Below are 26452 nucleotides of genomic sequence, written 5' to 3' on the forward strand. Positions count from 1 at the left end.
AACGTTCCTGCAGCACCATATGGGGCCACAACGTTCCTGCAGCACCATATGGGGCCACAACGTTCCTGCAGCACCATATGGGGCCACAACGTTCCTGCAGCACCATATGGGGCCACAACGTTCCTGCAGCACCATATGGGGCCACAACGTTCCTGCAGCACCATATGGGGCCACAACGTTCCTGCAGCACCATATGGGGCCACAACGTTCCTGCAGCACCATATGGGGCCACAACGTTCCTGCAGCACCATATGGGGCCACAACGTTCCTGCAGCACCATATGGGGCCACAACGTTCCTGCAGCACCATATGGGGCCACAACGTTCCTGCAGCACCATATGGGGCCACAACGTTCCTGCAGCACCATATGGGGCCACAACGTTCCTGCAGCACCATATGGGGCCACAACGTTCCTGCAGCACCATATGGGGCCACAACGTTCCTGCAGCACCATATGGGGCCACAACGTTCCTGCAGCACCATATGGGGCCACAACGTTCCTGCAGCACCATATGGGGCCACAACGTTCCTGCAGCACCATATGGGGCCACAACGTTCCTGCAGCACCATATGGGGCCACAACGTTCCTGCAGCACCATATGGGGCCACAACGTTCCTGCAGCACCATATGGGGCCACAACGTTCCTGCAGCACCATATGGGGCCACAACGTTCCTGCAGCACCATATGGGGCCACAACGTTCCTGCAGCACCATATGGGGCCACAACGTTCCTGCAGCACCATATGGGGCCACAACGTTCCTGCAGCACCATATGGGGCCACAACGTTCCTGCAGCACCATATGGGGCCACAACGTTCCTGCAGCACCATATGGGGCCACAACGTTCCTGCAGCACTATATGGGGCCACAACGTTCCTGCAGCACTATATGGGGCCACAACGTTCCTGCAGCACTATATGGGGCCACAACGTTCCTGCAGCACTATATGGGGCCACAACGTTCCTGCAGCACTATATGGGGCCACAACGTTCCTGCAGCACTATATGGGGCCACAACGTTCCTGCAGCACTATATGGGGCCACAACGTTCCTGCAGCACTATATGGGGCCACAACGTTCCTGCAGCACTATATGGGGCCACAACGTTCCTGCAGCACTATATGGGGCCACAACGTTCCTGCAGCACTATATGGGGCCACAACGTTCCTGCAGCACTATATGGGGCCACAACGTTCCTGCAGCACTATATGGGGCCACAACGTTCCTGCAGCACTATATGGGGCCACAACGTTCCTGCAGCACTATATGGGGCCACAACGTTCCTGCAGCACTATATGGGGCCACAACGTTCCTGCAGCACTATATGGGGCCACAACGTTCCTGCAGCACTATATGGGGCCACAACGTTCCTGCAGCACTATATGGGGCCACAACGTTCCTGCAGCACTATATGGGGCCACAACGTTCCTGCAGCACTATATGGGGCCACAACGTTCCTGCAGCACTATATGGGGCCACAACGTTCCTGCAGCACTATATGGGGCCACAACGTTCCTGCAGCACTATATGGGGCCACAACGTTCCTGCAGCACTATATGGGGCCACAACGTTCCTGCAGCACTATATGGGGCCACAACGTTCCTGCAGCACTATATGGGGCCACAACGTTCCTGCAGCACTATATGGGGCCACAACGTTCCTGCAGCACTATATGGGGCCACAACGTTCCTGCAGCACTATATGGGGCCACAACGTTCCTGCAGCACTATATGGGGCCACAACGTTCCTGCAGCACTATATGGGGCCACAACGTTCCTGCAGCACTATATGGGGCCACAACGTTCCTGCAGCACTATATGGGGCCACAACGTTCCTGCAGCACTATATGGGGCCACAACGTTCCTGCAGCACTATATGGGGCCACAACGTTCCTGCAGCACTATATGGGGCCACAACGTTCCTGCAGCACTATATGGGGCCACAACGTTCCTGCAGCACTATATGGGGCCACAACGTTCCTGCAGCACTATATGGGGCCACAACGTTCCTGCAGCACTATATGGGGCCACAACGTTCCTGCAGCACTATATGGGGCCACAACGTTCCTGCAGCACTATATGGGGCCACAACGTTCCTGCAGCACTATATGGGGCCACAACGTTCCTGCAGCACTATATGGGGCCACAACGTTCCTGCAGCACTATATGGGGCCACAACGTTCCTGCAGCACTATATGGGGCCACAACGTTCCTGCAGCACTATATGGGGCCACAACGTTCCTGCAGCACTATATGGGGCCACAACGTTCCTGCAGCACTATATGGGGCCACAACGTTCCTGCAGCACTATATGGGGCCACAACGTTCCTGCAGCACTATATGGGGCCACAACGTTCCTGCAGCACTATATGGGGCCACAACGTTCCTGCAGCACTATATGGGGCCACAACGTTCCTGCAGCACTATATGGGGCCACAACGTTCCTGCAGCACTATATGGGGCCACAACGTTCCTGCAGCACTATATGGGGCCACAACGTTCCTGCAGCACTATATGGGGCCACAACGTTCCTGCAGCACTATATGGGGCCACAACGTTCCTGCAGCACTATATGGGGCCACAACGTTCCTGCAGCACTATATGGGGCCACAACGTTCCTGCAGCACTATATGGGGCCACAACGTTCCTGCAGCACTATATGGGGCCACAACGTTCCTGCAGCACTATATGGGGCCACAACGTTCCTGCAGCACTATATGGGGCCACAACGTTCCTGCAGCACTATATGGGGCCACAACGTTCCTGCAGCACTATATGGGGCCACAACGTTCCTGCAGCACTATATGGGGCCACAACGTTCCTGCAGCACTATATGGGGCCACAACGTTCCTGCAGCACTATATGGGGCCACAACGTTCCTGCAGCACTATATGGGGCCACAACGTTCCTGCAGCACTATATGGGGCCACAACGTTCCTGCAGCACTATATGGGGCCACAACGTTCCTGCAGCACTATATGGGGCCACAACGTTCCTGCAGCACTATATGGGGCCACAACGTTCCTGCAGCACTATATGGGGCCACAACGTTCCTGCAGCACTATATGGGGCCACAACGTTCCTGCAGCACTATATGGGGCCACAACGTTCCTGCAGCACTATATGGGGCCACAACGTTCCTGCAGCACTATATGGGGCCACAACGTTCCTGCAGCACTATATGGGGCCACAACGTTCCTGCAGCACTATATGGGGCCACAACGTTCCTGCAGCACTATATGGGGCCACAACGTTCCTGCAGCACTATATGGGGCCACAACGTTCCTGCAGCACTATATGGGGCCACAACGTTCCTGCAGCACTATATGGGGCCACAACGTTCCTGCAGCACTATATGGGGCCACAACGTTCCTGCAGCACTATATGGGGCCACAACGTTCCTGCAGCACTATATGGGGCCACAACGTTCCTGCAGCACTATATGGGGCCACAACGTTCCTGCAGCACTATATGGGGCCACAACGTTCCTGCAGCACTATATGGGGCCACAACGTTCCTGCAGCACTATATGGGGCCACAACGTTCCTGCAGCACTATATGGGGCCACAACGTTCCTGCAGCACTATATGGGGCCACAACGTTCCTGCAGCACTATATGGGGCCACAACGTTCCTGCAGCACTATATGGGGCCACAACGTTCCTGCAGCACTATATGGGGCCACAACGTTCCTGCAGCACTATATGGGGCCACAACGTTCCTGCAGCACTATATGGGGCCACAACGTTCCTGCAGCACTATATGGGGCCACAACGTTCCTGCAGCACTATATGGGGCCACAACGTTCCTGCAGCACTATATGGGGCCATACCGTTCCTGCAGCACTATATGGGGCCATACCGTTCCTGCAGCACTATTATGGGGCCATACCGTTCCTGCAGCACTATATGGGGCCATAACATTCCTGCAGCACTATATGGGGGCCATAACGTTCCTACAGCACTATATGGGGCAAGTGTCTGTATGGGGCCATAATTAACGTTTGTAGGGCACTACGGCATATGGGGCAAGTGTCTGTATGGAGCATCTTATAGGGCCATAACGTTTGTGCAGCACTATAAGGGGCAAATATCTTTATAGAGCATCTTATGGGGCCATAATCAGCATTTGTGCAGCATTATATTGGGCAAATGTGTCTATGGATCATCTTACGGGGCCTTTATTAACCTTTATGCAGGATTATATGGGGCATATTTTAATATGGAACATCTTATGGGGCCATAATGAACAGTATGGAGCATTATATGGGGCTCCTGATTCAATATGGATATTCAAAGACACTTAACCTACTGATGTCTCAATTAATTTTACTTTTATTGGTATCTATTATTACTTTTGACATTTACCGGTAGCTGCTGCATTTTCCCCCTAGGCTTATACTCGAGTCAATAAGTTTTCCCAGTTTTTTGTGGCAAAATTAGGGGGGTCGGCTTATACTCGAGTATATACGGTAATTACTCCTTTATTCTTGCCTGGTGCATTGCAGCTATATAAAAAGGTCTCACCTTGATAAAATCCCTGATGAGTTGGGCGGCTTTCACCCCATTCTGTACATTAAAACTTATGTCAACTTTGACTTCAGTATACGAATCCGTTAATTTAATGATCGGTACCTAAAAGAAAACAAAACACAGCTTAGGATGTCAAAAGGCCGCAATAAACAAATGGCTAGTCTTGCCAACATACATCATGGGAAAATGCCTAGAAAAAGAAAAATACATACACAAATGGCCACATTGGAGACACACTTTGCAGCATGGTGCACATACTTTATTGAAGCTGCAATGAATTTGCAGAAAAAAAAAAAAATCTGCTATGATAAATAGGATTGAGAAAAAAAAATGCTCTATGCAAAGTTGATAAAAATCCTTGAAGACCACTTATAAATAACAACCCACTACTAACGAGAAGGCTCTGCAGATATTACCCCAATCTACACAATGAAGCAGGACAATGAAATGTAGAAAACAAAATGTCAGCCACTTGTGAGTCACAGGGACAAGTGTCAAAAGTACAATAATTCAGGACTTTCCCCATCCAATAGATAATATAACATGAATGATTTACACGTCACACAATTTTCAGATCACACATTTCCTTTGAGACAGGAGGAATAAATCCCCAACAAATGAACTCACGGTGGCTTTGTCCAATACTTTAACGGAGTTTTCATCGGCCACCTTGTGTTTTCTTAACGCCTCTTCGAGAGTCCAGAGAGGTAAATTCTCCCATTTCCCAAAAACCACAAGATCAATGTCGCTACGAGGCAAAGAGAACATTAGTAGTTTGATTCAAGTAGGATAGGAGGGCTCTGACCAAGGGGTCTTCTGGCTTCACTGCTCACATAAGCTGCGTGTTACATTGTATGGAACAAGGCAATAAAACATGCTATGCATCTCAGTTTTCTTTGCCAGGCACAACAAATTAAAAGGGGTTGTCAGGTGAAAACAAGTTATCGCCGATCGATGAAATTGGTAGTAGCTGGGGGCTTGGGCCCATGCTCCACCGACGCGGCTGGGGACCACGCTCCACCAGTAATATGGAGAGGACAAAGGATAGTTTCCGGCACAACCTAGCCTAGGCTTGGAGGTTTCTGTTTGTAAACACTTAATTGACAAAATAAACATTTTTCTCAGAATGGTTGTCTACCCTACTGTAGTGGCAATCTCCAGCAGGTACGGCACCCACTGGTTTCATCTCTACAATCTGTAGATCTACAGAAACGCCGAATGCTGGGCAGTAGCGGGATGTAAACGGGTCCCCTTCTTATTTCAGATCATGTATTAGGCTACTTTCACACTTCTGTCTTCTGGGCTCCGTCGCAATCCGTCATTATGGGCAAAAAACGGATCCTGCAAATGTGCTTGTAGGATGCGTTTTTTGCCCATAGACTTGTATAAGCGACGGATGGGCACACGTCACGTCCGTCGTGCGACGAATCCGTCGTGTTTTGGCAGACGCGACGCACAAAAAAAGTTCAATGTAACTTTTTGTGCGACGTGTCCGCCATTTCCAACCGCGCATGGGCGGACAGAACTCCGCCTCCTCCTCCCCGCTCATCACAATGGGCAGCGGATGCGTTGTAAAACTGCATCCAATGCCCACGTTGTGCTAAATTTAGCACAACGTCCGTCGGTACGATGGTTTGCGACGGCCCCGTACCGACGGAAGTGTGAAAGTAGCCTTAGTCGTAGTGTTGTAAGACCAAGAAATGACGTGTTAGGAAAACTTCTTACCTGGTCGGCAAATAAAGTCCCGTTTTGAAACTCCCAAATATCTGGACCTAAAACAGATGGAGGCACATTTAGTGGCGGATTGCAACATGCACATCTGGGGATTCTTGCACGGACATTTTGTTGGTTCTTAATAATCATTGCAGCTTTTTTTCTGGTGCATCAGTTGGGGGGTGGGAGTCCATGATCGCTAGAGAGGTCCGACATAAGCAGTATATTTCAAGAGGACAGGAGCGGATGTCGACCTCCTCCATACCCAAATTGTGAGAAAACAAGCATCTGTGCCGGTAATCTAGAGCACGCTGGGCAATAAATAGTAGTGTGCAACTAGATTTGTGACCTTGACAGAAAAGGAACATAAGTAACCGGGAACACAATGAGAATCACATGGAAAGAACCAGGAAAGATATATATCTTGGTACCGTGTTAGCCAGTAGATAGAAAAATGTTTAGAATTGAGAGTCCACTGAGGACTCTCAATTCTAAACATTTTTCATGGAAAGAACCAGTTATGAAAGCTGTCAACATCTACCAGGACCTTCCCATATCGCCACACTGTGCACAAATTACGCAAAAATGTTCTCTCTGCAGAAAATAAGATTTTCTATGCAGTCAATGTGGACGTGCGCTCTTGGGCTGTGGCAAGACCACCTAGAAGGAGAGGTTTTAATGCTACAAAATCCATTCAGAGCACAGCAGCTGTAGAGGGAGGTCAGCAGTTCATGCGGCACCAGCGTGGACAGGCAACTAGCTGCCAATAGGAAAACACCAACAGTTCATTGGAATTTTTTTATTTTTTTTTTTAATAAGCTTAGAAAAATAAAACTATAATGGCCAAAAAGTGGATAAAGTGTTTTGGGCATTGCTGGAGAAACCTTTATTAATGCATTAACATCACAGAGCGACGCGGCCCTTCCATTATCAGAGCTGCACCCCTCTCCGGTCTGCTGGGATGAGCAGCGGTGGGGAGTCAGTCAAGAGCAGCTGATGGGTTTCAATGCAAATATTTAATCTAAGCCGCACAGATCATCACGGGGACGAAATGCTGCCTAAAGAAGAGCAGCAGCAATGCAGGGAGGAGATTTTTTTTTTAACATTAACTTTTTGAGCCCAATAAAGGGAACCTGTTACCAGAAAAAACGCTATTAGGCTACTTTCACATTAGCGTCGTGCACTGCACGTCGCAATGCGACGCTGCGGCACACCGACGCATAATGTGGAAGCGACGCACAACGGGGGCAGTGGATGCTGTTTTTCAACGCATCCGCAGCCCCACTGTGATGTGCGGGGAGTCGGGGGCGGAGTTCCGGCCACGCATGATACATGATGTCACCACTCTTTTTGCACCCCTGTATGTCCTACGTTCATAATTAGTAGTGCGCTGGTGTGTTCATTTTGGAAATGCTGCAGATGACGCACCAAAAAACGTTACATGCAACGTTTTTTGGTGGCGACAGTCCGATGCAACCGTCACACGACGGTTGCGACGTGTGGCAATGCGTCGCACTGCGTCACTAATAAAAGTCTATGGAGAAAAAAACGCATCCTGCAAGCACTTTTGCAGGATGCGTTTTTCATGCAAAATGACGCATAGCGACGTGCAGTGCCCGACGCTAGTGTGAAATAGGCCTTAACCGGCAGATTTAGGGTTAATCTACAGGTTCATAGCGTTATTAACCTGCCCGGCGCCAATGTCCCAAGCAGTCAATCAGGAAGATGTGGGTATGGGAACGGTGCGCTCCTGAAAACAGGAACTCGAGGAAGCCTCTTTAGTCTGATTATATCTGTGTTGGAGACTCCACTGCAGAAGCCATTGTTTTTTTTAGATACCTCAAAGGAACCGGCATGATCTATAAATCTACATACATCCGATGATCAGAAGATTTTCAGGAGATTCCCAAATGAGGAACTATGGCTGCATCCACAGCCCTGCTGCTGCTGACCAGATCCCCGACGCGCCCCCGGAGCAGTTTAGTAGAAGCCTCAGCATAACCTGCTATAACCCGGGCATCACATGGACACGCTGAATACTCACATCGGCACTTGGCCACAGCTCTTTAATGACGCTTTCTATTCGTTTAACCACCTCCATTCTCATGGTCTCCTCTTCGGGGCGTGGGGACATATATTTGTAGAAATCGAGAATTTCTTCGTGAAGCCTGCAGAAACATAAGCGTTCTGTATAAACCATGCATCTGACCACAAACTTTGCTTGCTCTCACTTAGCGCCATGCACAGCGATTGTTTTGCGGCACAGATTTATAAGGCTTCATTTATATTTTTCGATGAAAAGTCATTAGATGTTTTTACTGTGTGTAAATATAGTTTGATGATCTGGCTGGGGACCATAGGGAGAGATGTGACTAGTCCTGCGCCGTCCCTGGCTTCTCCTCACACCGATCTAGATGACTGACAGGTCTCTCCCCATGTACATGTATGGGAGAGATCCGTGGTGCCGGCAGACTAGCCTCAACTGCTTGTCAAACTATTTTTCCTGGCACGACGGAGCACATCCCATAGTTTAGGCATGAGTTAAAGGGCAGGGTACCTTTAAAACCAAACAGGGAAGCGGGCAAACACCACCAATAATGGTAAATATAAGAATGACAATACACTATCTGCACATCGGCAGACATAATGGTGAGCCCTTCCCTACGAATGTGCACTCATCCAGCTCTCTGATCTTATAAAAGGCCTTCATTTATTGATATAAGTGTCCGTATGCAGCAGTGTAATAATACCAGGATGAAGAGTGTGTGCTACTTATGTACGGCATTATATGCAGACATCGCCTTAAGTACTATACACAGTCATTCAGTCAAGCTCAAGCTTGTTTTGCAATTTTCGCAACTTCCATAACAATGAATGGAGAGATCGGAGCCATGGGACCCACATTTACCATACATTCACTGCATAGTCTGTGGCTATGTCACAAATGTGCAAAATTACAAGGGTTATTCCTAAAACTAAGTTGTTCAGGTTGCTCTCACCACTGGAACACCCCGCAATGCCAAGAACCGGGCTCTACATCCTTCCTGAACAGAGCGGAGGTGTGCGTGCTGGGAGATCTGGAAAGCCCGCTATACATAGTCAATGGTGGCCTGTCGTTCTGCCATCTCTCCGGAGTGCGCCCGTTTGGCCAAGTGCTCTATAAGAGCCGCTGCCTGACAATGACTTATCTCTGCGGGCAATATGATCGATGGTTCAAAATGGGACCAATATCTCCCCCTCCCTGACAACATATTGTCTGGGGCCCCCATACACAAGCTATCAACGGGTTCAGTCGATGTTGGTCTAATGTGTATGGTGGAATTAACAGTGCCATAGACAATGAATGGAGCGGAGGTAGAGTTTGGGCATCTTCACACCACTGAAGATGATGCTCTGGGATCCCAGGGTCGTGGGGTGATCAGACCCCCAGCGATCACCATGTTATCCCCTAGTCTATGGAAATTGGGTAACTTACAATTATGGAAATATTAAGTCTGAAAACGGCACAACTATAAGTGACGTACTGGCCGGATCAGCAAAAGATAAGGTCTTGTATTTACTAAGTCAGCAAAGTTTCACACAACTGGAGGCACTTCTCCACTGGGCCAGAGCCGTGCGAACCTCCCCGGTGCCTCTTCTGATCAGTACGCAGACGCTACGTCATCTACTAATCAGAAGAGGCGCCAGGGGTGTCAGCAGATGGTCTATTGGAGCAGAGAGATTGGCTTATCTGTCGATTTACTTTGCTTCTACTAAGTGGCACAATTTTGATGCGACTTGGGCCACAACCATTCCCATTGTTGGGTGTACAAAAAAAAAGTGTTGAACACTCAAATGTGGTGCCAGGCATTTTTGTTGCACATTTCACCAGATTTCAAGTGCTCTTCGTAAATCAGCCGCAAAAGCTCTGGTCACCAATAATGAACCACCTGTCACACAGAATAGCAGAACGGCACCTGTTCCGCAGCCAAAAAATAAGAAATGTGTGTGCCATAAAGTGATCTTCTACTAAACTCCACAGTGTCCACAGCCTGCCAGCTATCCTGGCACACACATTACTAGCGATGATGGCTGGCACTGTAGAATACACCAGAATACGGTGTGAGGTTGGGCAGCATGCGGCAGGTCCTGGGTGCGCAGGAGCGTACAATACCAGTGTAGATAGGACTTGTCATAACACCAGTAAAGCAAACTGGCTGCTCACAGGAATAGCAGCCGCCTGACTCACGCAGCCCCATTTAGGATTACAGCAGTTTCCTTTCTGCAGAAACGTGAAAGCATTTCCAGACTGTAAGCCTTAGAGCTCCCGAGGCAGCGCCGTCACTGCCTCGATATGGAATACAGGCACGACGTGGAGACCACCGAGTGGCAGAAAAATCATCAACGCTCTGCTGACAATAACCTCCTGCATCATTGCTATCCGCAGAAAAACTGGGCACCGGGCGCCTCATGCAGACTTAAATCACCAAGCACAATGCCAAGCGTCGGATGGCGTGGTGGAGGGGTTACACATATCTTTCTGTGATGAGAAGACAGCACCCCCAAACTGTAAAGTGAGAACAACCAACACCCCCAACAAGGCACAATGCCAGACGTTTACTGCATGTTCCTACTCTGCTAAGCAGAGCGAGGATAAAAACCCTACAGGGCGACGGTAGAAGACCCCCAGCACTGTCATCTCACTCCTCCTGTGACGCTCAGCCATAGGGAGACCCGAGATACTCACTATATACTGGAATATCGTACAAGCAAACCACTGCAGGTGCAAAAAATGTAAATATAGGACATTGCAGGGGGAATGAAAGGAGCTGGCGCACATTCACATGTCACAGATTAAGAGCGGCATTTAAACAGTTAAAGTTCTCCCCCGTTGCGGCTGTTGGAGACCGATGCCGGCTATGTAACCTGGCCAGCACTAGCCGATTGTGGCACTGGATCAGCTCGAGCCCATCCTCCACATGTGAACGGTGTCCTAGGATATGAACCCAAGTCCTAATGATGGATGGGGTTACGGTAGCAAGGTTTGGTGTTTTCTGCAGTTCTTTAGCACTTCCCAGTATAGTATTCCCTTATGTAGTAGTTTCTTACTATGTGAAGAGTCACGGTGCACTTCTCTGCAGTTAGGTCATCTGATATCATGGCCGCCTCAGTCACCAAAACTTCATGCATGATGAATCTGGACACACTGAACCACACACTTTCTCCAAAATGGAAGAGGGGCAGACACTTGTATCCGTTACGGATGATGATTACACAGGACTGCTTATACAGGAAGTCTGTCAGCAGCTGTTTGCTATGTAATCTGAGCGCAGCATAATGTAGGAGTAGAGACCCTGATGCGTAGTAGAGACCCTGATGCCAGCGATGCATCACTTACTGGGCTGCTTGTGGCAGTTTCGATAGAATTCAAGTTTTCTCTGCTATAGACGTAGCAGTGCTATGAATGTTGAGCTGTATATATCCCCGCCCACATGTCTGATTGGCAGATTCCTGTATACACTGTCGCCAATCAGATGGGGGGTGGGGTTACGCAGATTAGCTGGACTGCCCTGCACTTGACACCTAGTCAAGCAGTGAATCTCCTGCTGTTAAAACACTGATTGTATTGAAATAATACACGGCCCAACAAGTGACATCTCTGGAATCAGGTTCTCTTGCCCTATATTATGCTGCTCTCAGATTAAATGGCAAAAGTCAGCTGACAGGTTCCCTTCAAGCTTACAACCAGGAGTTTGTTCCAGATGTTAGGGTATTTCACAGATGATATCTCATTGATTGTCAGATTCTATAGTCTTGAGCAAATGGAGAATTGCTGGATAAAGTACCAGACCAAAGACCAAGTAAATTAACTCAAACCAAGCCAGCAATAAGGTGACCCACACAGGCGGCCACCGGTAATGGAGGAAAACCAGACCCTTCCATGTGTGCTGTCACAGCAGGGCTCCATAGCCTAATAATCACATTGGAGGTGATAGTGAGTCATGGACGACCTTCATAAAATATTCCACTTGTGCAACTAAAAACCATACGTGCCATACTAAGGACAGATTTCAGAGTTGTCCAATTACTCTATTTGCATTTCCTTTAGTATACCTTGACCATATGTCACCATTTTAATCTCAATTTCAAGGCCTCCCAAACACACCACAAAAATAAAAGGTCTCAAGATGTGAAAGACAATTCATTAAAGGGACTCTGTCACCTGAATTTGGAGGGAACAATTTTCAGCCATAGGGGCGTGGTTTTCGTGTTTGATTCACCCTTTCCTTACCTGCTGGCTGCAATATTGGATTGAAGTTAATTCTCTGTCCTCCGTAGTACATGCCTGCACAAGGCAATCTTGCCTTACGCAGGCGTGTACTATGGAGGACAGAGAATGAACTTCAATCCAATATTGCAGCCAGCATGCAGCCAGCGGGTAAGGAAAGGGTGAATCAAACAGCCGAAAACCCCGCCTCTATGGCTGAAAATTGTTCCCTCCAAATTCAGGTGACAGAGTCCCTTTAAGAAGATTCTTAGCGTGATTTCTGCCTAGTCATAGCCGTGCATCACCAAGAGCAAGATCAATGAATATCAGTGATAAACAAATTTCTTAAGGGAACCAGTCGCCAAGAAAATGCAGTCCAATGTGCAGGCATCATGTCATACAGCAGGGAGGGCCTGTGTAGATATACAAATCAATGAGAAAAGATTTGGCATAACTTGTGTTTTAATCACTTAAACTGCTGCCGTTTCTGGGATAGTGTAGAAACAACCACCAGCGTGATCCAGCCCTCCGCCTTCCCAGCCCAGCCCCCTCCGCCTGCCCAGTCCAGCCCCCTCCGCCAAATGTAAACAATAGAGGTGACTGAACATGTGCTCCACTTCCTCCATTCAAGTCTATCACTTAGAAAACTACTACAACTGCCTTAACCCCTTCATGACCTTGGGATTTTCTGTTTTTCAGTGTTCGTTTTTCACTCCCCTCCTTCCCAGAGCCATAACTTTTTTATTTTTCCGTCAATTTGGCCATGTGATGGCTTATTTTTTGCAGGACGAGTTGTACTTTTGAACGACATCACTGGTTTTAGCATGTCGTGTACTAGAAAACGGGAAAAAAATTCCAAGTGCAGTGAAATTGCAAAAAAAGTGCAATCCCACGCTTGTTTTTTGCTAGGTTCACTAAATGCTAAAACTGACCTGCCACTATGATTCTCCAGGTCAGTATGAGTTCATAGACACCTAACATGACTAGGTTATTTTTTATCTAAGTGGTGAAAAAAAATTCCAAAGTTTGCTAAGAAAAAAAAAAATCGCGCCATTTTCCAATACTTGTAGCGTCTCCATTTTTCATGATCTGGGGTCGGTTGAGGGCTTATTTTTTGCGTGCCGAGCTGTCGTTTTTATTGATAGCATTTTGGTGCAGATACGTTCTTTTGATCGCCCGTTATTGCATTTTAATGCAATGTTGCGGCGACCAAAAAATTCTGGCATTTTGAATTTTTTTCTCGCTACGCCGTTTAGCGATCAGGTTAATGCTTTTTTTATATTGATTGGGCGATTCTGAACGCGGTGATACCAAATGTGTAGGTTTGATTTTTTTTTTATTGATTTATTTTGATTGGGGCGAAAGGGGGGTGATTTAAACTTTTATATTTTTTTTATGTTTTTCACTTTTTTTTTTTTTTTTTTTTTTTACTTTTGCCATGCTTCAATAGCCTCCATAGGAGGCTAGAAGCTGGCACAACGTCATCGGCTCTCCTACATAGCAGCGATCATCAGATCGCTGCTATGCAGCAGAATTGCAGGTGTGCTATGAGCGCCGACCACAGGGTGGCATTCACAGCTGCCGGGGATCTGTAACCATAGAGGTCTCAAGGACCTCTATGGTTACTATTCTGAAGCATCGCCGACCTCTGATCATGTGACGGGGGTCGGCAATGCCATCATTTCCGGCCACCCGGCCGGATGCGGTAGTTAAATGCCGCTGTCTGTTTGACAGCGGCATTTAACTAGTTAATAGGGGCGGGCAGATCGCGATTCTGCCCACGCCTATTACGGGCACGTGTCAGCTGTTCAAAACAGCTGACATGTCCCGGCTTTGATGCGGGCTCACCGCCGGAGCCCTCATCAAAGCGGGGCTTCTGACCTCAGACGTACTATCCCGTCCGAGGTCAGAAAGGGGTTAAAGCCAAAATAACAGCAGAAAATGACTGTTTCAAGTTTTTATATTAAATGTATTTAAAAAAAAAAAAAAATCGGAATCTTGCCACTCACCATGTTAAACCCTTACTTCCTGTAATTTACAGAATCCTTTTCAGCAGTCTCAACACTGGCAGGATTGTAGTGACAGATTACACCTCCACACACGTCACAACCTTCAATACAAAAGTTCGGGTCTCAGTCTATCGCTGCAAATGTACATGTGGATTCCCAGAAACAACAGGAGTTTACCAGTCAGCAAATTGCAGAGATGAGTCTTTTTTTCAGTTGTTAATAAAAATAAAATACAAAGATGGGGAGAAATATAGGTTAACATAAAAAATGTGATTAAAATCCTAGGTAATTTTCTGATGACATTCCCTTTAATGATGAAACACCGTGATCACAGCTACAAAATGGTGCTATAGTTAGGCTCCCACGCCATATACTTAATCAACATAAAACTTAGCACTCAACTTGGGATGCTTGAACAGAAGAATTTATTTTGCAGTTTACTCAAAACGTTTCGGTTCAACATGTCTCAGACCAGCGGTGGACTCCGCGTCTGGCGGTATGCACGCCTACACCATGTTCTCCTAAAGTACCTCTCTCCGCATACCACGGCTGTGTTTCCCCCTTCATAGATTTATTTTGGCCCGCTGACTTCCGGGCTCACTCATCACATGAATTCCGTATACGTAACTGAAGAAGGTTCATGTTGAACCGAAACGTTTTGAGTATACTGCAAAATAAATTCTGTTCAAGCATCCCAAGTTGAGTGCCAACTTTTATGTTGATTCCCTTTAATGATGTCCCTCTAGTATTAAAAGGTTACAGGTTTATGTACAGCACACTTGAGTATCAATACTATAAAAAAAACAACTTGTAACAAAATAAACAAAACCGTAAAGTTAGAGCTCTTAAGATTATATAAAACACCTTCATCGAGATTTCAAGGGGGTGGAGGCAAAAAAATACACAGATAAGGAAGGAGAGTGGCAGGTCCTTTCCAAAGCTGACAGAAAACTAATTGTGCAGCCAGGTTCAGATCATTCTGATTATCAAGAATAGAGGGGTCTCCACACCATTTTTTTTTTTTTTAATTATTTAAATAACCAAAAAAAAAAAAAAAAAGTGGGTCTCCTTTATTTTGACAAGCCAAGCTAAAGCAGACAGCTAGGGACTGGTATTCTCACGCTGGTAAGGGGCCATGGATATTGTAACCCCAAGCTTAAAAACAGCAGCCTGCTGCCGCCGACAAAAAGCACATTAGATGCGCCAATTCTGGAGCTTTGCCCAGCTCTTACCACCGCCACAGGACAAATGGGAAGTGGGGATAATATTTGTGGGGTTCATGTCACCTTTGTATTGTCAGGTAACATCAAGCCCACAGGTTAGTAACGGAGAGGAGTTTATAAGACGTCTCTCCATTACTAACTCCATAGTCATCAGTGGATAAGGAGTTTTGTTTATTTCCAGTTGACAAGGCTTCAATGGAATGAGCATAAGGTTAGGATAACTGCTTATTTTTAACCCCTTAGTGACAGAGCAAAATTTTTGAAATCTGATCAATGTCACTTTATGTGGTAATAACTCTAGAATGATTCAACATATCCCAGTGATTTTGAGACTGTTTTTTCACGACACATTATACTTTATGTTAATGGTAAATTTAGGTTGATATGTTTTGTGTTTATTTATAAAAAATATCAGAAATTTGAGAAAATGTTAAAAAATAAGCTATTTTCTATCTTTGAATGATTATCCCTTTAATCCAGATGGTCATACCACAGTAAACCATTAATAAATAACATTTCCCACATGTCGGCTTTACATCTGCACTGTTTGTAAAGTGTTCTTTTATTTTGTTAGCATTTTAGGAGGTTTAGAAATGTAGCAGTAATTTTTCATTTTTTCAAGGAAATGTACAAAATTTATTTTTTTTAGGGACCTATTCATGTTTGAAGTGCCTTTACGGGTCCTATATATTGGAAACCCCCAATAGTGATACCATTTTAAAAACATCACCCCCTGACATATTGAAAACTGCTGTCAGGTAGTTTATTAACCCTTCAGTTGCTATTCAGGAATTAATGCAAAGTGGTATGACAGAAATTAAAATGTGTATTTTTACCACCTAAATGCCTCTAACTTCTGAACAGATTACAACAGTCGGCAGACTCTAAGGCCGCTATTTGGTCATGAATAACCATGGCAAACATCATGACCACACAATCATTATCCCAGAGCACCAACTGGGATAAAGAGGAAGCCCCCACACTCTGTTAACCATTTATAATGATGTAGTCACTATTGACAGCAGCATCTAAGGGGTTAAACAGATTTGGATGGTGCAAACACTGATTGTGGCTGATACAGCAAGTTGTCAGCTATACTGTACAGCCAACAGCTGCTGGATTGTCATCTGTATGGGGAGGCTATTCTCTTATATCTCAGGTCAGTTAAAAGACGTATTGGCTGTCATTAAGGGGTTAAATAAACTTGTAAAACAGGGTGTGGGTTTTTACTTCAAATAAAAGACATTAGTCTGGATATTTGTTATTTACAATACAGCTATGGGGTTCGTAATGGAGAGGCATCCTATAGACGCCTCTCCATTACTAACCTGTGGGCTTGATGTCACCAGACAAGACAAAGGAGACATCAACCCCACAAATATTAACCCCACTTGCCACCGCCACAGGGCAAGAGGGAAGAGCTGGGCAAAGAACCAGATTTCTAGGGCAGCTGTGGGCTGCTATCCTTAAGCTGGGAGGGGTTCAATATCCATGGCCCAAAACCAGCCCCAGCTGTTTGCTTTAGCTTGGCTGGTTGTCAAAAATTGTGGTAACCCCACGGTTTCTTTTATTTAGTTAATTAAAGAAAAAAAAAAAAAATGAAGTGGGGACCCCTATTCTTGATAAACAGCCATGATAAAGCTCATAGCTGAGGGTTGCAGCCCGCAACTGTCAGTTCTGCCTGGCTGGTTAGTAAAATTAAAACAAACTGTTTTTTTTTTTTATGTATTGCACAGGCTCCGGCTGATTAATACGCCCATCAGCGGTGCCTGCTCTCACTGCACAGCAGACGGAGGCTGATGGGAGTAGTACTCATCAACCAACACCTGTGGCCGGTCTTTCTGGCTACCGGTAATAACCTTGGCGCCGATCAGAGGCAGTATTTGCTGCACTGTCATGCAGATGACAGTGTAGCAAAGAACAGATGTTCGGGCCCCGCATTCAGCTGAATAGCATCCGTGTACTGTTCTAGGACCAGAATCGAACTTTAAAAAAATGTTCAGCTGAACATTCAGGGGTACGCCCATCACTTATCGCTACTACTTCATTCATAAAACACACGTGGGACACATTAAAATGGTGTTCCTACACATTTTAACCATATGAGCGATTTCAATCATGGTTTCGTCTGTTGGGTACAATCCCTCCTCAATACTTAGTTGTACCTGAAACTTCCAAAAATGGAAAGGTAACAAGGTTAGAGTGATTAACACTCCAAATCTCACTATATACAAGTTAAAAGTAATGTATAAAGTGAACCTGCCATCACTCTATGCAGAAAAGGAGCAGAGATAGATATACATAGTCGTTTCTTAAATTAAGCCTTTATGGGAGGAGCATAGCAAGGGTTAATATCCAGAACACCAACCTCTTGAGAAGGGATTATCTCCCCTCACTCAGATTTTTTTTTTTACCCATTTTAATATAGTTTATTTTTAATGCAGTCACATCCCCAATGTGATGGACAAAACACTGGAAAAACCGAATACATTTTTAGTAGTCGGATTACAACACCCTGATGAAGGCTCTTAGCGGTGCTTCCTTAGCTCGCAGGTTGTACAACCCACGTTTTGTAGGCTGCTGCGGGATTACAGGGCATAACATCCCTTATCTATACAAATGGACACTACCTTTTTCTCTGGTTGTATACAAGGGCATAGTCAATATTTTGTGTGCCCACATTTATGGAAAATTCACTAGTCAATCATTGCTTAGGATTATTACTGGTGACCAAAAAGGAAGAAGTATAACATGCTATCCAATATTTAACCCTACTGGCAACAAATTTGCAAATCTGTTCAAATGGGTTTTCTAGTACAAGATGAAAAGCCTGCCGTGATTGTGCCTGCAGATTGCTGTTGCTGTGGGCACTCATGAATCCACTGTATTCCCCACGCAGGTAGGCGATCACATATGCACGATTGGCAAATGTGGACACATGCCGACTAGTCGCATCTGTCTCTCTTCCAGCTTTTCTCAACAGAAGAGGCTAGTCAACACATGACCAAAAGTTTGCAAATCGCACACCTGCAATCATGTGACAACCCACTCGCATGGGAAGTGTGTGTACATGACTCGGCAGTCAAAGAACTGCAGACTTATTCTTAAAGGGAACCTGACAAAAAAAAAATGCTATTAGCCTGCAGATATGGCGTTAATCTGCAGGTTAACCATAGCCGAACGCTGGGAGAAAATAAACTTTATTCCACCTAGCAGCGTTCAGGTTTCATTCACGTGGGCGCCGCTGGTTCAGTCATCGCTTCGAGCATAGAGAACTGCGGCAGTAACCACGGCTCTGGAACTTACTGACAGGCGGCTCTAATGCAGAGCAGTCACATCCACAGCTCAGTATCCTCGCCGGCGCTGCCCCAGTGACACTGCCAGGGGAATAAAGTTCATTTTCTCCAAGCAGTGTTCGGCTAAGTGCGGGCAACGGGCAGGTTAATAGCGTTTTTTCTGACAACAGGTTCCCTTTAAGGCTGGAAAATCCCTTGTACTTGGGTCTTGTTCAAGAACCGCCATTTACCTTAATTTCATCAAGAATTGGGTCAAACAGTTTAGAAATGCAATACATAGGGATAATAAAAAAAAAAATGTATCAGATTATCTAAACAAATATATATATTTTACATCAGTTCATGTACAGAACATGCTTACAACTGTGCACATTTGATTTTCTTTTTATTGTGAAGCAAATCACAAATAGGACAAAATAACTGAAAACTTCAGTGTACATAACTATTCACCCCCTAAAGTCAGTACTTTGTAGAGCCTCATTTTGCAGCAATTACAGCTGCAGGTCCCTTTTGGATAAGTCTCTATAAGCTTTCAGCATTTTGTCCATCTTTCTCGGACCCTTCTCCCTGTTACCGAAAAACATCCCAAGAGCAGGATGCTGCCACCATGTTTCACTGTGGGGATGTTGGTCTTGGGGTGATGAGCTGTTGGTTTGGCGCCACACATGGCAATCACCCTGGTGGCCAAAAAGTTCAATTTTGGTTTCATCTGACCACAGCACCTTCCATATATTTGGGGAGTCTCCCACATGTCTTTTGGCAAACTCAAAACGAGCCTTACAATTTAAGTAAAGGTTTCTTTCTGCCCACTCTTGCATAAAAGCCACTTCTGTGGAGCGTACAGCTTATTGTGTTCGTATGGACAGACACTCCAGACTCTGCTCGGGAACTCTGCAGCTCCTTCAGAGTTACCATTGGTCTCTGTGCTGCCTCTCTGGTCAATATTTAACTTCCCGGCTGAGAGTTTGCGTGGGGGGGGGGGAACGCTCTTGGCAGGTTTGTTGCGGTACCAAGTTCTTTGCATTTGATAATGGATTTGATGGTACTCCTGGAGTCACTGTTTTTTATAGTGCTTTGGAACAAAGCACTATACTGTTATTCCATCGTGGTTAACTTCTTATTATAGTGCTTTGGAACAAAGCACTACACTGTTATTCCATCGTGGTAAACTTCTTCTTATTATAGTGCTTTGGTACAAAGCACTATACTGTTATTCCATCGTGGTTAACTTCTTATTCTTATTATAGTGCTTTGGAAAAAAGCACTATACTGTTATTCCACCGTGGTAAACTTCTTATTATAGTGCTTTGGAACAAAGCACTATACTGTTATTCCACCGTGGTAAACTTCTTATTATAGTGCTTTGGAACAAAGCACTATACTGTTATTCCACCGTGGTAAACTTCTTCTTATTCTTATTATTCAGTCCGCACGTAATGCGGCCCGAACCGCTAAACTCACAGACTCCAGTGAGGTGTCATTTCGAAGCCAGCGTCCCCAAGAGGTGTGCTAAGTATTTTTCGTGCCGATCGGATTTGTAGTTTTTGCGCAATTTGTGTTTGAAAAAAGTCTTTCAATGCGTTTCAATAGGGAAATTGTCCCATACGTTTATAATGGGCTGGTTTCTGAGGCAATTTCTAAAAATAACTGCCACCTGGCTGATTAGCTCATTGATATGCGCAGTGAGACACAGTTACTATGCCAACACCTATGAAGTCTACATCAGCTCACCAGGTCACAAGTTTTGTCAGATAATATCAGCTCTTAAAGTGACAGTACAGCACAATTCCAAACCACTATCTGTAGTCTTATAATTATTAGACTGTGGCCCGATTCTAACTCATCGGGTATTCTAGAATATGTATGTCCACGTAGTATATTGCACAGCCACACAGTACAAAGCGCAGAGCCACGCAGTACACAGCGCAGAGCCACGCAGTACACAGCGCAGAGCCGGGCAGTACACAGCGCAGAGCCGCGCAGTATAAAGCGCAGAGCCGCGCAGTACACAGCGCAGAGCCGCGCAGTACACAGCGCAGAGCCGCGCAGTATAAAGCGCAGAGCCGCGCAGTATAAAGCGCAGAGCCGCGCAGTACACAGCGCAGAGCCGCGCAGTACACAGCGCAGAGCCGCGCAGTACACAGCGCAGAGCCGCGCAGTACACAGCGCAGAGCCGCGCAGTACACAGCGCAGAGCCGCGCAGTACACAGCGCAGAGCCGCGCAGTACACAGCGCAGAGCCGCGCAGTACACAGCGCAGAGCCATGCAGTACACAGCGCAAAGCCGCGCAGTATAAAGCGCAGAGCCGCGCAGTACACAGCGCACAGCCGCGCAGTACACAGCGCACAGCCGCGCAGTACACAGCGCAGAGCCGCGCAGTATAAAGCGGAGAGCCGCGCAGTACACAGCGCAGAGCCGCGCAGTACACAGCGCAGAGCCACGCAGTACACAGCGCAGAGCCACGCAGTACACAGCGCAGAGCCACGCAGTACACAGCGCAGAGCCGCGCAGTACACAGCGCAGAGCCGCGCAGTACACAGCCCAGAGCCGCGTAGTACACAGCGCAGAGCCGAGCAGTACACAGCGCAGAGCCGCGCAGTACACAGCGCAGAGCCGCGCAGTACACAGCCCAGAGCCGCGTAGTACACAGCGCAGAGCCGAGCAGTACACAGCGCAGAACCGCGCAGTACACAGCACAGAGCCACGCAGTACACAGCGCAGAGCCGCGCAGTACACAGCGCAGAGCCGCGCAGTATAAAGCGGAGAGCCGCGCAGTACACAGTGCAGAGCCGAGCAGTACACAGCGCAGAGCTGCGCAATACACAGCGCAGAGCCGCGCAGTACACAGCGCAGAGCCACGCAGTATACAGCGCAGAGCCACGCAGTATACAGCGCAGAGCCACGCAGTATACAGCACAGAGCCACGTAGTTATACTGCCCAGTCACGTAGTATATTGTCCAGTCACATAGTATACTGCATATCCCTGTTAAAAAAAAAAAAGAATTAAAATAAAAAAGTTACATACTCACCTCCTGGAGCGGCCGGTATCTGATGGTTGTTGCACCTCCTAGAGCGGCCGGTACACGATGCTTGTTGCACCTGGAGTGGCCGGTACCCGATGCTTGTTGCGTGCTCCGGTCCCAAGAGTGCATTGCGGTCTCACGAGATGATGACGTAGCGGTGTTGTGAGACAGAAAGACGGAAGTGCCCTTAGACAATTATATAGTAGATTACCCCGCTCACCAAATCGGACCCCGAGGGGCCCGGCTCACCAAATCAGACCCAGAGTGACCCCGCCCCCTAAATCAGTCCCAGAGTGACCCCGCCCACCAAATCGGACCCAGAGTGGCTCCGCCCACCAAATCGGACCCAGAGTGACCCCTTCCACCAAATCAGACCCAGAGTGACCCCTTCCACCAAATCGGACCCAGAGTGACCCCTTCCACCAAATCAGGCCCAGAGTGACCCCGCCCACCAAATCGGACCCAGAGTGACCCCACCCACCAAATCGGACCCTGAGGTGCCCAGCCCACCAAATCAGACCCTGAGGTGCCCAGCCCACCAAATCGGACCGAGTGACCCCACCCACCAAATTGGTCCCTAAGGTGCCCCGCCCACCAAATCGGACCCAGAGTGGCTCCGCCCACCGAATCGGACCCAGAGTGGCCGCGCCCACAGAATCGGACCAAAAGTGACCCCGCCCACCGAATCGGACCTAGATTTACCCCGCCCACAAAATCAGACCCAGATTGACCCAACCCACCAAATCGGACCGCCTGAGGGGCACCCAAGTGTCAAAGTCTTGCAGGGGCAGCCCGGGCACCATTCCAAAGCACTATCTGTAGTTCCTTCAGGAAATACCCATCTAGTTCTTATTATTATTATTCAGTCCGCACGTAATGCGGCCCGAACCGCTAAACTCACAGACTCCAGTGAGGTGTCATTTCGAAGCCAGCGTCCCTGAGAGGTGTGCTAAGTATTTTTCGTGTCGATCGGATTTGTAGTTTTGGCGCAATTTGCGTTTGAAAAAAGTGTCTCAATGCATTTCAATAGGGAAATTTTCCAATACGTTTATAATGGGCCTGATTTCTGAGGCAATTTCTAAAAATAACTGCCACCTGGCTGATTACCTCATTGATATGCGCAGTGAGACCCAGTTACTATGCCAACGCCTATAAACTCTACATCAGCCCACCAGGTCACAAGTTTTGTCAGATAATATCAGCTCTTAAAGTGACAGTACAGCACAATTACAAAGCACTATCTGTAGTCTTATCATTATTGCCCCGTTCACCAAATCGGACCCAGAGTGGCGCCGCCCGTCAAGTCGGACCCAGAGTGGCGCCGCCCGTCAAATCGGACCCAGAGTGGCGCCGCCCGCCAAATCGGACCCAGAGTGGCGCCGCCCGCCAAATCGGACCCAGAGTGGCGCCGCCCGCCAAATCGGACCCAGAGTGGCGCCGCCCGCCAAATCGGACCCAGAGTGGCGCCGCCCGCCAAATCGGACCCAGAGTGGCGCCGCCCGCCAAATCGGACCCAGAGTGACCCGGGCCACCAAATCGGACCCAGAGTGACCCGGGCCACCAAATCGAACCCAGAGTGACCCGGGCCACCAAATCGAACCCAGAGTGACCCGGGCCACCAAATCGGGCCCAGAGTGACCCGGGTTGACCAAATCGGGCCCAGAGTGACCCGGGCCACCAAATCGGGACCCAGAATGACCCGGCCCACCAAATGGGACCCAGAGTCACCCGGCCCACCAAATGGGACCCAGAGTGACCCGGCCCACCAAATGGGACCCAGAGTGACCCGGCCCACCAAATGGGACCCAGAGTGACCCGGCCCACCAAATGGGACCCAGAGTGACCTGGCCCACCAAATGGGACCCAGAGTGACCTGGCCCACCAAATGGGACCCAGAGTGACCCGGCCCACCAAATGGGACCCAGAGTGACCCAGCCCACCAAATGGGACCCAGAGTGACCCGGCCCACCAAATGGGACCCAGAGTGACCCGGCCCACCAAATGGGACCCAGAGTGACCCGGCCCACCAAATGGGACCCAGAGTGACCCGGCCCACCAAATGGGACCCAGAGTGACCCGGCCCACCAAATGGGACCCAGAGTGACCCGGCCCACCAAATGGGACCCAGAGTGACCCGGCCCACCAAATCAGACCCAGAGTGACCCGGCCCACCAAGACTCAACCCTGAGGGGCTACAACTACCAAACCAGCGCCTGAGGGGCACCCAAGTGTGAAAGTCTTGCAGGGGCAGCCCGGGCACCATTCCAAAGCAATATCTGTAGTTCCTTCAGGAAATACCCATCTAGTTATAGTGCTTTGGAACAAAGCACTATACTGTTATTCCACCGTGGTAAACTTCTTCTTATTCTTATTATTCAGTCCGCACGTAATGCGGCCCGAACCGCTAAACTCACAGACTCCAGTGAGGTGTCATTTCGAAGCCAGCGTCCCCAAGAGGTGTGCTAAGTATTTTTCGTGCCGATCGGATTTGTAGTTTTTGCGCAATTTGTGTTTGAAAAAAGTCTTTCAATGCGTTTCAATAGGGAAATTGTCCCATACGTTTATAATGGGCTGGTTTCTGAGGCAATTTCTAAAAATAACTGCCACCTGGCTGATTAGCTCATTGATATGCGCAGTCAGACACAGTTACTATGCGAACGCCTATGAACTCTACATCAGCTCACAAGTTTTGTCAGATAATATCAGCTCTTAAAGTGACAGTACAGCACAATTCCAAACCACTATCTGTAGTCTTATGATTATTAGATGGAGGCCCGATTCTAACTCATCGGGTATTCTAGAATATGCATGTCCACGTAGTATATTGCACAGCCGCGCAGTACACAGCGCAGAGCCGCGCAGTACACAGCGCAGAGCCGCGCAGTACACAGCGCAGAGCCGCGCAGTACACAGCGCAGAGCCGCGCAGTACACAGCGCAGAGCCGCGCAGTACACAGCGCAGAGCCGCGCAGTACACAGCGCAGAGCCGCGCAGTACACAGCGCAGAGCCGCGCAGTACACAGCGCAGAGCCGCGCAGTACACAGCGCAGAGCCGCGCAGTACACAGCGCAGAGCCGCGCAGTACACAGCGCAGAGCCGCGCAGTACACAGCGCAGAGCCGCGCAGTACACAGCGCAGAGCCGCGCAGTACACAGCGCAGAGCCGCGCAGTACACAGCGCAGAGCCGCGCAGTACACAGCGCAGAGCCGCGCAGTACACAGCGCAGAGCCGCGCAGTACACAGCGCAGAGCCGCGCAGTACACAGCGCAGAGCCGCGCAGTACACAGCGCAGAGCCGCGCAGTACACAGCGCAGAGCCGCGCAGTACACAGCGCAGAGCCGCGCAGTACACAGCGCAGAGCCGCGCAGTACACAGCGCAGAGCCGCGCAGTACACAGCGCAGAGCCGCGCAGTACACAGCGCAGAGCCGCGCAGTACACAGCGCAGAGCCGCGCAGTACACAGCGCAGAGCCGCGCAGTACAGAGCGCAGAGCCGCGCAGTATAAAGCGCAGAGCCGCACAGTACACAGCGCAGAGCCGCGCAGTACACAGCGCAGAGCCGCGCAGTACACAGCGCAGAGCCGCGCAGTACACAGCGCAGAGCCGCGCAGTATAAAGCGCAGAGCCGCGCAGTACACAGCGCAGAGCCGCGCAGTATAAAGCGGAGAGCCGCGCAGTACACAGCGCAGAGCCGCGCAGTACACAGCGCAGAGCCGCGCAGTACACAGCGCAGAGCTGCGCAGTACACAGCGCAGAGCCGCGCAGTACAGAGCGCAGAGCCGCACAGTATAAAGCGCAGAGCCGCGCAGTATACCGCGCAGAGCCGCGCAGTACACAGCACGGACACGCGCAGTACACAGCGCAGAGCCGCGCAGTACACAGCACGGACACGCGCAGTACACAGCGCGGACACGCGCAGTACACAGCGCAGAGCCGCGTAGTATACAGCGAAGAGCCACGCAGTATATAGCGCAGAGCCGCGCAGTACAAAGCGCAGAGCCGCGCAGTATACAGCGCAGAGCCGCGTAGTATACAGCGCAGAGCCGCGTAGTATACAGCGCAGAGCCACGCAGTATACAGCGCAGAGCCACGCAGTATACAGCGCAGAGCCACGTAGTTATACTGCCCAGTCACGTAGTATATTGTCCAGTCACATAGTATACTGCATATCCCTGTTAAAAAAAAAAAAAGAATTAAAATAAAAAAGTTACATACTCACCTCCCGGAGCGGCCCGTATCTGATGGTTGTTGCACCTCCTAGAGCGGCCGGTACACGATGCTTGTTGCACCTGGAGTGGCCGGTACCCGATGCTTGTTGCGCGCTCCGGTCCCAAGAGTGCATTGCGGTCTCACGAGATGATGACGTAGCGGTGTTGTGAGACAGAAAGACGGAAGTGCCCTTAGACAATTT

The 26452-nt window shown here is 48.5% G+C and overlaps 1 protein-coding gene across 2 annotated transcripts in view; it reads right to left on the reverse strand.

The window, feature by feature from the left end:
• TENT4B (terminal nucleotidyltransferase 4B) overlaps nt 1-26452 on the reverse strand; it is a 121043-nt gene that overhangs the window by 20269 nt on the left and 74322 nt on the right. For both annotated transcript variants that reach the window (XM_077288224.1, XM_077288223.1), the window contains exons 2-5: nt 8288-8411; nt 6256-6302; nt 5158-5278; nt 4525-4632 (exon numbers count right to left, since the gene is read on the reverse strand). In XM_077288224.1, coding sequence (XP_077144339.1) covers nt 4525-4632; nt 5158-5278; nt 6256-6302; nt 8288-8411 — 400 coding nt within the window. The remainder of the gene's footprint in view (nt 1-4524; nt 4633-5157; nt 5279-6255; nt 6303-8287; nt 8412-26452) is intronic.

The sequence above is a fragment of the Ranitomeya variabilis genome, chromosome 2, assembly GCF_051348905.1.
Source record: "Ranitomeya variabilis isolate aRanVar5 chromosome 2, aRanVar5.hap1, whole genome shotgun sequence".
In the NCBI taxonomy this organism is placed as follows: Eukaryota; Metazoa; Chordata; class Amphibia; order Anura; family Dendrobatidae; genus Ranitomeya; species Ranitomeya variabilis.